Source organism: Capricornis sumatraensis, chromosome 13 (genome assembly GCF_032405125.1).
Source record: "Capricornis sumatraensis isolate serow.1 chromosome 13, serow.2, whole genome shotgun sequence".
NCBI classification, from domain to species: domain Eukaryota; kingdom Metazoa; phylum Chordata; class Mammalia; order Artiodactyla; family Bovidae; genus Capricornis; species Capricornis sumatraensis.
In genome coordinates, this window is record NC_091081.1 from 29,454,203 (window position 1) to 29,468,066 (window position 13,864).

Below are 13,864 nucleotides of genomic sequence, written 5' to 3' on the forward strand. Positions count from 1 at the left end.
ATTTAGAAAGATGGTAACGATGACCCTGTATGCGAGACAGCAAAAGAGACACAGATGTGTAGAGTGGACTTTTGGACTCTGAGGGAGAGGGAGAGGGAGAGGGTGGGATGATTTGGGAGAATGGCATCGAAACATGTATACTATCATGTAGAAATGAAGCACCAGTCTATGTTCGATATAGGATACAGGATGCTTGGGGCTGGTGCACTGGGATGATCCAGAGAGATGATATGGGGTGGGAGGTGGGAGGAGGATTCAGGATTGGGAGCTCGTATACACCCGTGGCAGATTCATGTTAATGTATGGCAAAACCAATACAGTACTGTAAAGTAAAATAAAGTAAAAATAAAATTAAAAGAAATATTTATGTGAAACCAAAGAAGAGCCTGAATACCCAAAGAAATCTTAAGAATTACTCTAGGCTATAGGCATCATGCTCCCCAATTTCAAACTATATTAAAATGCTATAGTAACCAAAAGAGCATAATATTTGTATTAAACTAGGTGCACAGATTAATGGAATACAACAGAGAACCCAGAAATAAATCCATGTATATGGTCAATTAATTAATGACAAAGCAGCCAAGAACATACAATAGGGAAAGGACAGTCTCTTCAATAAACGGTGTGAAAAGTGGACAGCCACATGCAAAAGAATGAAACCTGTTCACTATCTTACCCCATACACAAAAATTAACTCAAAAAATCGAAGATAACACCTGAAACCATAAAACTCTTAGAAGAAAACATGGGCAGTAAGCTCCTTAACCTAAGCCTTGGTGATGTTGTTTAAATCTAGCACCAAAACCAAAAGCAACAAAATCAAAAATAAAGTGGGAATACATCAGACTAAAAAACTTCTGCATGGTAAAGGAAACCATCAGCAAAATGAAAAGGCAACCTATTGAATGGAAGAAAATTTGCAAATCACACATCTGATAAGGGGTTAACATCCAAAATATATGAAGAACTCATCCAATAGCAAAAAAAAAAAAAAATCCAATTTTAAAATGGGCAGATGATCTAAACAGATATTTTTCCAAAGAAAATATAGATGGCCATCAGATACATGAGATGTGTAATGTCACTAATTCTCACGGAAATACAATTCAAATCCACAGTGAGATATCACCTTATATCAGTTGGAATGGCTAGCATAAAAAAGATAAGACCACAATGAGGTACCATTTCACACCAGTCAGAATGGCTGCAATCCAAAAGTCTACAAGCAATAAATGCTGGAGAGGATGTGGAGAAAAGGGAACCCTCTTACACTGTTGGTGGGAATGCAAACTAGTACAGCCACTATGGAGAACAGTGTGGAGATTCCTTAAAAAACTGCAAATAGAACTGCCTTATGACCCAGCAATCCCACTGCTGGGCATACACACCGAGGAAACCAGAATTAAAAGAGACACGTGTACCCCAATGTTCATCGCAGCACTGTTTATAATAGCCAGGACATGGAAGCAACCTAGATGTCCATCAACAGATGAATGGATAAGAAAGCTGTAGTACATATACACAATGGAGTATTACTCAGCCATTAAAAAGAATACATTTGAATCAGTTCTAATGAGATGGATGAAACTGGAGCCTATTATACAGAGTGAAGTAAGACAGAAAGAAAAACACCAATACAGTATACTAACACATATATATGGAATTTAGAAAGATGGTAATGATAACCCTGTATGTGAGACAGTAAAAGAGACACAGATGTATACAACAGACTTTTGGACTCTGAGGGAGAGGGAGAGGGTGGGATGATTTGGGAGAATGGCATTGAAACATGTATACTATCAGGTAAGAAACGAATCGCCAGTCTAGGTTTGATACAGGATACGGGATGTTTGGGGCTGGTGCACTGGGATGACCCAAAGAGATGATATGGGGAGGGTGGTGGGAGGGGGGTTCAGGACTGGGAACTCATATACACCCGTGGCAGATTCATGTCAATGTATGGTAAAACCAATACAGTATTGTAAAGTTAAAAAAAAAAAAAAGACTAGAAATAAGTGTTGGTAAGGATGTAGAGAAAAAGGAGCCCTTGAACACTATTAGTGGGAATGTAAATTGGTGCAGATACTATGGAAAACATTATGGAGGTTCCTTGAGAAATTAAAAATAGAACTACCGTATGATCCAGCAATTCTATTTCTCAGTATTTATCTGAAGAAAATAAAGACAGCAACTTGAAATTATAATATGTACCATATAATCACTGCAGCATTATTTACAATAGTCTAGACATGGAAACAACCTAAGTGCCAGTCAATGAATGAAAGCAAATGTGGTATACCTATATACTGAAATATTATTTGGCCATAAAAAAGAATGAAATCTTGCCATTTGCAACAACATGGAATGACCTTGAGGGCATTATGGTAAGTGAAGTAAGTCAGAGAGAGAAAGACACATACTACATGATCTCACTTATATGTGGAATCTAAAAATACAAAAACAAAACAAGAAAACAAGCTTATATCTACAGATAGCAGATTAGTGGCTGCAAGGGATGGGGCTTGGGGAGTGGAAGAAATGGGTGAAAGAGGTCAAAAGGTACAAACTTTCAGTTATAAAATAAATAAGTCATAGGGATATAATGTATAGCATGAGAATTATAATTAATAATATTATATTGCATATTTCAAAGTTGCTAGTAGATCTTAAAAATTCTCATCACAAGAAAAAAAATTTTTAACTATATAAGGTAATAGGTGTTAACTAGATTTACTGTGGTGGTCATCTTGCAATGTATAAAAGTATTGAAATCACTATGTTGTACACCGGAAACTAACACGTTAGTAGGTCAGTTATATTTCAATTAAAAAATATATAATACTTCCTCAAACTTGCATCACAGCTTAATACTAGCTTAATCCAACCTATCATGTCAATATTCAATGTCAGTCATCCAGTCTGAGGTAGTAAGTATCCCACAATTACAATATGGATATAAAGTAAACGTATTCAAGCAAAGTCACTGACAAATGAAGATCTAGCCAACTTGAAGAAAGAAAAAACTCAACAAGGACAATGACACCATATGAACTTTAAAAGAAAGTAACTGAAATATTCATGAATTAAACAGGGCTTTGTGCTAAGTCACTTCAGTCGTGTCCGACTCTGTGCGACCCCATAGACGGCAGCCCACCAGGCTCCTCCGTCCCTGGGATTCTCCAGGCAAGAACACTGGAGTGGGTTGCCATTTCCTCCTCCAACGCATGAAAGTGAAAAGAGAAAGTGAAGTTGCTCATTCGTGTCCGACTCTTAGCGACCCCATGGACTGCAGCCTACCAGGCTCCTCCATCCATGGATTCTCCAGGAAAGAGTACTGGAGTGGGGTGCCACTGCCTTCTCCAAAACAGGGCTTTCCATGTACTCAAACAACCAAATTATGAAATGGGATATACTATTTTATCATCCTAAAATTTTGTCAAAAAAGGTATGCCAAAAAATAAATAGTAATTTGTTCATTATTTTAGGAATTTAGTTCTTAGTTCCTATTATAATCCATATTTTTGTCAAATAAGATAAAAATAATTATTTTTATGTGTTATCTCAATTTTTCAAGGTAATGTTCCAATCACTCGTCTTCTTCACGACCCCCATACAGTAGACTAAAGATTTTAGTCCCTGATTAGTGACTTTTTCCTGGTACTAAGTATCCTGAAATAATGAGCACATAGGAAAAAAAGAGATTAAAACTCAGTAGTTGCTCTAAGAGACCTACCTTTGCCCTACTACCCCAAGACACAATTGATCTGTCCTTCCCTTTCCTCACTAGGTCCCCTTCTATGGAAGTAGGGTAAGCTTCTCAGATATATAAGATTTTTCCCAAGTTTATTTCTTGGGCAAAGTAAGTAAAACTTAAATGAAAACCCTAATAAAATTATGCCTAAAGATATTAGGTTATTAGGACCTTGATGAGATTGACCCAATAGAAGTATGAACGGTCCATATTAACCAGAATGACTTTCATAACCGACACTGACATTATCAACCTGTCTGAGGAGTCTAATTCATCCTAATCATTATGGGTCTTGAAGTGCTTTATTACTGTGATATCATCTGTTAGATTGGATTCTTCTCTCTGGGTTGAAAATTACAAATTTAGAAGTAATGAAGTTACTAGTTTTTAAGAAAAGTAGCCATAAAATGGCTAGCAGGTATAAAAAATATTTTCTCTTCTCCCTGAAAAATAATTCCTTTTTAGTTACTTAAAAGTCAAGATAAATCAGAGAGATCAGTTGGAATGATACATTATACATGACAATGAGGTATTATGCTTAAAGTTATATTTCATTGACTTTGTTTTTCTTAAGATTTATAATCAACTGAATACTCATTGAGTCCTGAGAATTCCCAGAGCTTTTAAAAGAAAGAATTCATATCTATAATTAATTTGTAATCAATGTCTCCCTCATTTATATGAAAATGTGTGTATATATATTTTTCTCTGTTGGAAATACTATTATATAATATAGATGTCACAGTTAAAAAAATTCACTTTCCTTAACCTGACCCAAATAGGTCAGATATTATAACAATAACAGAGGATACATGAGAACAAGGAATGGAAACTCTTTTACATCATACTTCCTGGATCATGCTAGTACTACATCATCTTCCTTTCCCCACATACTAACTTCATAGCTTTTTTAAAACGAAATTTTCTTACATTTGACTTTTACACAATATCCCGAAAGCCCGTTTTAGTTTTGCTTCCAGCAATAGTTGACAGCTCTCTCTGTATTTCTAATTTTGTGTTAGAGCCCTTCTAAGTGTAAATTTTTTGCCAATATCTATAAAAAGCACATGGGCATATACAGATGAGTATTTCTCTTAATGAGACTAATAAACCAGTTCTAACTCAGTAAATTGTATTCTAAAATTTGAAACAGGCACGGAGGAAAATATGAAGTATTTTAACATGTGAAAAGGCCACTGAGTCTGAACGTGTCTGGATACTCACTCTCTCACACAGCTCTTCAAATGTGCAGTCGGCAACGGTTCCACAAGCTTTATTCAGCCGCAGCTCTCTGCCTTGCACTTTTAGAATCCTTGGTCTAGTTACTATGGGAACATGAACAAAGACTCAATCTTGTCTGGATAATTACTATAAAATTCATCTCTTACAGATAGGAAATGCATAGCTTGATGAATAATAGCACATGATTCAACACATAAATTAGACAAAATGCTGATACAATGACTGCCACTTGAGCGTGGCATCAACCCATATACAGCAATGGAACTTATTAATTGGTCAGTGGAGATTGGGCATTGTGTTCTAAATGTATTCTCTTTCAAGAGAAATTAACTTACGTACAATCATTTTGTTTCTGAGCCAGCTCATCAAACAACTTATCCATGACAGCCTCCACATCAGCTTCACTTGTGCTACAGTGAAAAGAATAATAGAATATGAAATTAATAACACTTGAAGCCAACATCAAACAGCTGCCTGAGCCTGCTTAGCTTTTTGCCTATAAAAAAAAGAACAGGATGTTATGCTCTAAATACAAACATTAGATTTAGAATACACTTAAAAGCAGAGAATATTAACTCTCAGGTAGATGATTCTGCCTTATTTGCATACACTGAAAGACTTCTGTGCTTCTGGCTGTTTCCAGTAATGAGACGATACAGGCAGAGTAAATCCATTAATACGATGTGTACACAATGAGAAGAAAGGCTTCTGGCTCTCTCTTGCATGCAAAACAAGAACAAATAGACAAGGCAGTCAAGGATCCAGCAAAGTATCCTTTGAAATCTCTACTGAGAGGGTACATGTGAAATTAAATATTGAAGCTGCCTTTTAAAAAAATCAAGTCAAACCACTGACTGAGAGGATCAAACATCCAGAATTAAATTACCAGCTTCAAAATACCAACTTGATCTGCACATCAATAACTTTATCAGACTTCGAATACAAAGACAATTACAGACCACACAGTTTCTCTCAAAAATGTCCTTGTTGGAAATCCAAGAAAACTCTCTTCTTCTGTGATGCCCACCATTGCAGATACTATGAAGTTAGTCTCCTCAAAGAATCCTTTGTATTCTAATTAGAAATCACCATATGGTTTAGGAAACCCACATATACAAATGTGATAATACTATGGCCTTTTTTCCTCTCACTTTTTTTTTAAAGAAGGGTTGATAAATTAAGTCAATGAACTAAAATAACTGGCAGAAGAAATAAATGCTGTTAAAAAAACTTCAAGTGAAAATATAAGTTTACTTCAACTCTATGTACAAACTTACACAGGATGACCTGCCAATATGCTTAATTTTGACACACAAATCACTCTTATCTAGGTGTGGAAGCAATTAAACTCAGTTCTGGAATCCATCTTAAAGTCTTATTGAAAACTCATAAATTATTTTTTCTTTACATTAAGCTTAAACTAAACCAAAATAATTTCTTCCTTGAGATAATTGTCAGGTGGCAGGCATTTAATACACAAGCACCTAATTCTTCAAATGTTCTATAGTAAATGTCTTTAAAATGCAACAAAGCACACAGTCACTATGAAGAGTTTGGAACTGTCACATTTCAAATAGTAACCACTCCACCTCAAGGATCTTTAAAATATCATTTAAAATGGTTAGCTTTGCAGGGGAATGCTATTTGACTTACATAAAGCCTTGTATGATAATTGAATAGAGCTGTATTAAGGTAATAAAATGACACTATAGAAAGGGTGATTATAGAGAGAATAAATAATTTTGAAGGTACAAAGAAATCCTATAAACCAACATAAATGTCAGTGCCCACACCAAGCACATGTATGTTTAGATGGCTTTGCCAACATCATTCACAGGGATTCATTTGGAATCACCTCCACTTTGCAAGACTGGTGTATACACACACAACTGATGGAGAAGGGAGATATTTTTAAAAGGATATATAAAGAAGAGAGCAATGTTGACAACCCTGGACATCTGCTGGCTTTCAGTAAGTTACCCTGTCCTTATGTTAGGCATATTACCCAATAAAGAGGGAAAAATGAATTTGGAAACATAACCAAAATAGAAGACAGTTATGTTTCTAAAAGCATATCTGGTAAACAAACAATTTCTTATAAACTTCCTCAGTGTTGATTTTTTTTTTATTCTGTGCTCAAATATACTATAATATTAAAATATGGCTCACTAGACTTTAGTTAGGTCACATCTGTGAAATATACTATAAGTGATTTCATTTATAGTGAAATTATATGTGAAATGATAAAATTATTTTTATTATAATAGCACTGTATAAGAAATCCATTATATTATCATAAAAGATTGCTCAGAAGTTATAACACCTACCTAAAATAAAAATTTTTATTGTTATAGTCTAAAAATAACATTCATAAAAGCAGTTTATGTAAGCTCACAACTGAACATACTATTATCCACTTAAGGCCAACTTTCACTTGACCTTGGGGAGTAAGTTCTATTGACTTTCTGGATGATAGAAACCTTATCTTCGTATTGTTTAACAGCAGGATGAGCTAGTGTGTAATTTTGGTTTTATCAGATGTATCTATACTGATATAAAATAAACATGCAATGAAAGAAATCATTATCAGAAATGAATATATTCATAATTCCTTAACAATAACTTACAAGAAAACACTAGTCTCACATTCCATTCAGACTTCAGATTTCCTTACTTAAGAGGATGCATCAGTCAGAGCTCATCAGTTTCCTTAAGAATAAAAATTAGACAAGTAACAAGAAAAAATAAAGTTTACCTGTCTCTACCAGCCTAAAAGTTTTACTTAACATTCATGTTCATATATCTCTGGTTTAAACATCTTGAATATGTTTTGTAATTCTAGTAAATTTGGATGATTCTGAACATTTTCAATGTGTCACACATGGAATAAAAAAAGCAATCATTTGTTGAACAGCTATTATGCAGCAATAAGTTTACCTATACCATCCCCACTTGCCATGTAGTATGTATTATTATCACATTTTTATTAAAGAGAAAAACGAAACTCAGAGAAATAGGTCATTTTATCTAAGATCTGAATACATAAAATTTAAAATTTTTTAAGTAATGGAAAGTATTATAAATAAAATATATAGGCACATTAAACTGGGAAACACAGTGGCAACATTTATGGCATATATTTAATATTTTCAATATATTAAAAGCTCTAACATATAAAAAATTGAATACTCCAATAGGAAAACTGTCAAAGGACCTGAACAGGAAAATGGCATTAAAAAAAATAGTTCAGTGGGCAAAACACATATGTAAAGTGGTTCATTCTTACTAGTGATAAAAATGCAATATAAAATCATGAGAGATCATTCTTTTATCCAAACTGGCAAAGATAAGGAAAAAGATAAAATAGCTGGAACAAGCATAGGTAAGGGGAAAAAGAACCTTCTCATGTACCATAGAATGTAAAATTGGTACAAGAGTTCAAGACAACCAGATAATATATAATAAAAGCATTAGAAACATGCATATCGTATCATCCCACTATTCCACTCATAGGAATCTCATGTGTAAATAATAACGGTTAACGACTGTAAGGATGTTCACTGTGACACTGCTAGCATCAAAAAAATGTATAGAACAGGGCTTCCCCGGTGGTATAGTGACTAATAGTCCACCTACCAACACGGGGGACACGAGCTGGATCCTCAGTCCAGAAAGATCCCACCTGCTGGGGAGCAACTAAGCCCATGCAACACAACTTCTGAGCCTGCACTCTAGAGCCCAGGAGCCGGAACCACTGAACCCACATGCTGCACCTACTGAGGCCCGTGAGCCCAGAGTCTGTGCTCCACGACAAGAGAAGCCATCAGAGTGAGAAGCCTGAGCACCACGACAAATAGCAGCCTCCACTCATCACAACTAAAGAAAGCCCACACACAGTAAGGGAGACCTAGCCCAACCAAAAATAAATAAATAAATTCTTTTTTAAAGTGCAAAGAACCTAAATGTCCAACAATGGGGAATTTGAAGTACATTTGGATCCACTTATACAATAGGTCATTATATGCAATTTTCCCCTCTTGTCCTGGAATTGTAATTAAGGCTCAAAGTTGATGGGTAGAAGTGCTAAGTACCCCCAAATTGCTAGAAAGCACCACCAATAAGCCACCAATAACCGGATTCAGGCTCTTGCCCCTGTGGGTAAATCAGGAGAATAACCAGCCCTACTGTAAACGTCATGCACCTCTACCATCCCCTCTATTCCCCACACCATAGTGTCTTTAGAAGGAGGGGAAAGATCAGGAATCGCGGGCTTTTGTGTCTCGTATTTGTGATAAGAGCCTTTTCCCTCCCTTCCCTTTAGGAGAGAAGAGGGTGATTTACTCCCCTCAAAACAAGTGATGAGGGAAAGTGATTCTAAGAATATCCCGAGGAAATATAAGAGGGGACTGGAAGAAGGAAAGACCGGCATTGCTTTCGATGAGCAGGACCTTAGTAGACTAAGAAATCAGAAGGTAGGAGGTGAGCTGAGATGAAGCAATTCATTTCTCACAACAGCCTCCCCCGTTCTACCCTCCGGCCACTACCACCACCACCAAAGGTTTGGCAATACTAGATACACTCAAAGATACAGGTGAGGGTCAGGCTGGAAACAAGAGCATTGTCTGAAAATAACACCAAGGCAGCTCCTTAGATTCCCTCTTTTCACCTGGACAGCCAGTCTCCTATAATACCTCCACTCCAGCTGAAACCGGAAAATTTACTGTCTGGGACAGTTTTAACACTGGAAAGGTTGAAAGTCACTAATTCAAAGTAAACAACGAAACTAACAGTCCTTACCTCTTCAGCATCCAGAACCCTACCAGTCCAGGAAGCTTCCATCCCAAAAAGTAGACAGAAACATTGAAGACAGCTTTCTGGAGGAAACTGAATAGCCAAAAAACTAAAGACCTGCTGATACTGACATTTGGGGGTTCTTCAGTGGGAAACCTGACCTGCTACCTTATTACCCTCCAGTTAAGTCCACCAATCAATAAAACCCCATCTCGGTACACAAACTTCTAATCACCTTCATTCTTAAGGTGAATGGACAACAAAAACATTTCTAGGCATTTAAGGAAATCCTCTAGGATAAAAGATAAAGATCACATAAAGAAATAGAGAAAAGGATCTTGGAGGAAGGGAAGAAAAAAATACAGAGACCGAAAGGGGAAAGTTATACTCTAATATGCCTTTTATATAGGCACACTGCATTGCATAAATGCTATAAACCAAAAGGACAATTAGGGCCTAAGAAAGAGCTCTGAATAATGAATGCTAAAGAAGAAATTTAGGGAAATGGTCACCTGAAACTGTCAGAACATTGTTTGTTAATTGGCTATATCCCAATACAAAATAAAAAGCTAAAAAAAGAGAAATTTAAGGGAAAAGGTTGAAGTAATCTTTCAGAAAATATAGCAGAAATAGAAAAAAGGTGGAAAATAAAATAGAAAATTAAAAAATTAGATGATAAATCCAGAAGGTTCAATATGTAACTGGGAGTCATTCTAAAGTCTGGGGTGGTAGGGGGAATGAAGAATCAAATTATCAAAGAAAAAAGAAAATTAAATTTTCTAGAACTGAAGGACATGATTTTCTAAACTGAAAGAATCCAATGAATACCAAGCACAAAGAAGTGGGGGAAACAAACATTCTAAGGCACATTATCATCAAGTTTCAGGAAAGTAGGAATAAAGAAAAATTATCCTAAAGAATTTCAAAGGGAAAAATAGGTCAAACATAAAAGATCAAGAAACTTGCATATCAAACTTCACAACGGCAATAATGGAAATGTGAAAATAATGGCATAGTGCCTACAAGTTTTGAAGGGAATATTCAAATTATTATGTCAAATTATTGTCAAATTATTCATGCCCAAATTATTAATCAAATCACATCAGGACATTTTTGGACAGATGAGCCCTCAAAAATATGTATTTCTCGTTCAGTCTTCTCAGGAAGGTAGTGGAAAGTGTGCTCTCTCAGAACAGAGAGAAGAGTCACACTGCTTGGAGGGTGAAGCTTTGCCCTAACTGACTCTCCCGATGACAACGGCTGTAAACACTGCACAAAAGGTACGAGAGTAGGGAACCTGAAGGCGCTGGAAAGTGAACAGAAGCAGGTAGATTCTAGAAGAAGCCCACCCTTGGAAGAAGGGGGAAATGGCATGCTACTCATTTTTATAGCTTTCAGACTAAAGACAATAAACTCAGTACTGCTCAGGGCAAATAAAATCCCAATAGAAAACCTACAGTCCTTAAAGCATGAAGAACCAGAGGAGAGTAGCAGGTAATCACAGAGCTGGAAAATCAGGGGGAATTTCAGAAAAAGTGTTTCTAAATACCCAAAAGATATCAATCTGGAAAATTTCTGAAATTCTAAGTAAATCTGTATTTATCACAATACTTCATGTGTCCTCAAATAATGAGTGTCCATAATAACAAACAATGAATCATTTTTCTATTATAGGGTTATACTAAAAGTTTCAGCAGTTTTCAATGTGAAAAACTTCATAATAAGAATAAATTCATGGCTTATCACTAGTATAAGTCAATATACTATGACAATATGTATATTGTCAATTGACAATATGTATATTGACAATTATGTATTTCAATAGTATGAAAGTGATCTTTACCTGATAAAGACTTATGATACTAAAAAACATTAGAAGGAAATATGAACACAAAATAAATGCTAAACAAAATTATTTTTAAATTTAAATACATCAGAAATTTAATATGTGGAAGTCATCATTTTTTAAAGTTTTTATATTTATTATTTTTAAAGGCTTTTAAAAACACATAGTATTAATTACCAAATCTGATAGTCCTGACCTTTTCAGGTTAATAAATATTCCAGACATAGGAAAATGTCTTTCATTTTGTACCAATATTGATCAAATCAATGACAGTGTGTCCTGAATCATTTTCAACTTGGGTATTAGGATACATATTGCTTCATATAAACCCATTTCCTTTAATAGCAAGTGTCTGGTTTTGTTTACTCAATATTATGTGAGGTTCATCCTTATCGATGTATGTAGTAGTTTTTTTCCCTGTATGGTGATATTCCATTGCATTAAAACACCACAATTTATCATTCTACTGTTGATTAGTGTATTAGTCTGCCAGGGCTGCCACAAAAGAATACCACAGACTGGTGGCTTAATCAACAGAAATATATTTTATCACAGTTCTGGAGGATGGAAGTCTTAAGATCACATTGTGGTCAGGTTTCATTTCTTTTGAAGTTCATCTTGGCTTGCATATGGCCATCTCATTGCTATGTCCTCACGTGGCCTTTCCTCTGGTGTCTCTTCCTCTTCTTACAGAGACACCAGTCCTAGGAGGTGAGGGTTCCACCCATGTGACCTCATGCAATTAATTACCTCCTTAAAGCCCCTACCCCCAGATACAGTCCCATTTGGGTAAGGACTCCAACTATGAATTTTGGAGGAACACAATTCAGTCCCTAACAATGAGCATTTGTGTAATTTATATTTTGGAGCTACTATGAATAAGTATTACTGTGAACATTCTAGTATGAGCCTTTTGGTAAACTTCTTATACATGTTTGCTGGAGTAAAATTGCTATTCATAGGCTAAATCTGCATTCACCTTAGTAGATACTACCAGTATCTACTGCAGATACTGCAGCTTTCCAAAGGAGTTGAAGCAATTTATTCCCACACTTACAGTGCACAAAAAGTTCTACTTGTTCCACATTCTTGCCAACACTTGGTATTCTCCTTATATTCCATTTTAGTGATTATGGTAGACATATGATAAATAATTTTAGTCTAAGCTGCCTCAAATTATTTTTAGAAATGAAATAAAAATACAAATATGATTTAATCATTGCAATATAACTGTAACAGAGGCATTTTCTTGGTAAAATGTTATGAAAATTTTAAAATCTATTCTTAAAACACCTAAGACCACTTGACTTTTTTTAAGTAGTAAATTTCAAGAATGTAACTTTATTATAAAAATTTCAGCCAGAGAAAATGTCTTTAACTTCCAAAAGGGGGGTGGGGTAAATGCACTTATAATGGAGAAAAACCAGAGTAACAGCAGTGATTCTGAAACTCCAGGACCCTCTTGTTAGTTTTCCAGTGAAACTATTTAAAAAGACAGCAGCATTATCTTACACTAAAAATCTATTCTCAGAAATACAATCATGTCTGTGAAGCTCCCCAAAAGGTTAAGGGTCAGCTACTTCAAAAAAAACAAAAACAAAACTAGTGTTTAGAACATACAATGCAAGGTTGTCAACAGGTATATTCAGAAAACAAATGTACAAAAACCACACAAGGATATAGACTATAAAATACAAATAGTGATTAAAATTACTCTCAAATTACAAACATACTTAAAAGTATTCCAACCTAACCAGTAAAACTGAGGAGGGATGAGGCCTGGTAGTCAAAAGCAGTTGCATGGAAAAGCAACAGTGTAAAGATGCCACTAAATTAAACATAAATTTTTTCAGTGTAAAAGGGGAGCTAAATTCAGAATTTTCTTCTGGGGCTGTAAGAATATCATGTCACATGGATGGAAGAACGTGTTCTGCTCAGCTTTGTGTAGTTCAATTTTAACCACAGAGGCATATCTTAAGGAAGAGTGACTTGAGCAGCATCAAAACGAGCAGGAGAAAATACAGGAATTAAGCTCAGATGCTCTGAATCATATTCCCTTTTCTCTCATAAGGGAAGACAGAAACATGAGCTCCTACAAATGAGTAGGGATAAAGAATTTAAGGGACTTCTAATTCTGGATAACTGCCCCATCAGTGGGATGCCTCAATAGAGCAGATGAGATGCAAAATAGAAAATCTGCTCACAGATACTCAAAAGGTGACTATGGTCAG

The 13,864-nt window shown here is 35.4% G+C and overlaps 1 protein-coding gene across 2 annotated transcripts in view; it reads right to left on the reverse strand.

The window, feature by feature from the left end:
* Nucleotides 1–13,864, reverse strand: part of AFG1L (AFG1 like ATPase) — a 195,694-nt gene that overhangs the window by 40,998 nt on the left and 140,832 nt on the right. For both annotated transcript variants that reach the window (XM_068985371.1, XM_068985370.1), the window contains exons 9-10: nucleotides 5,336–5,406; nucleotides 4,979–5,079 (exon numbers count right to left, since the gene is read on the reverse strand). In XM_068985371.1, the coding sequence (XP_068841472.1) occupies nucleotides 4,979–5,079; nucleotides 5,336–5,406 (172 nt within the window). The remainder of the gene's footprint in view (nucleotides 1–4,978; nucleotides 5,080–5,335; nucleotides 5,407–13,864) is intronic.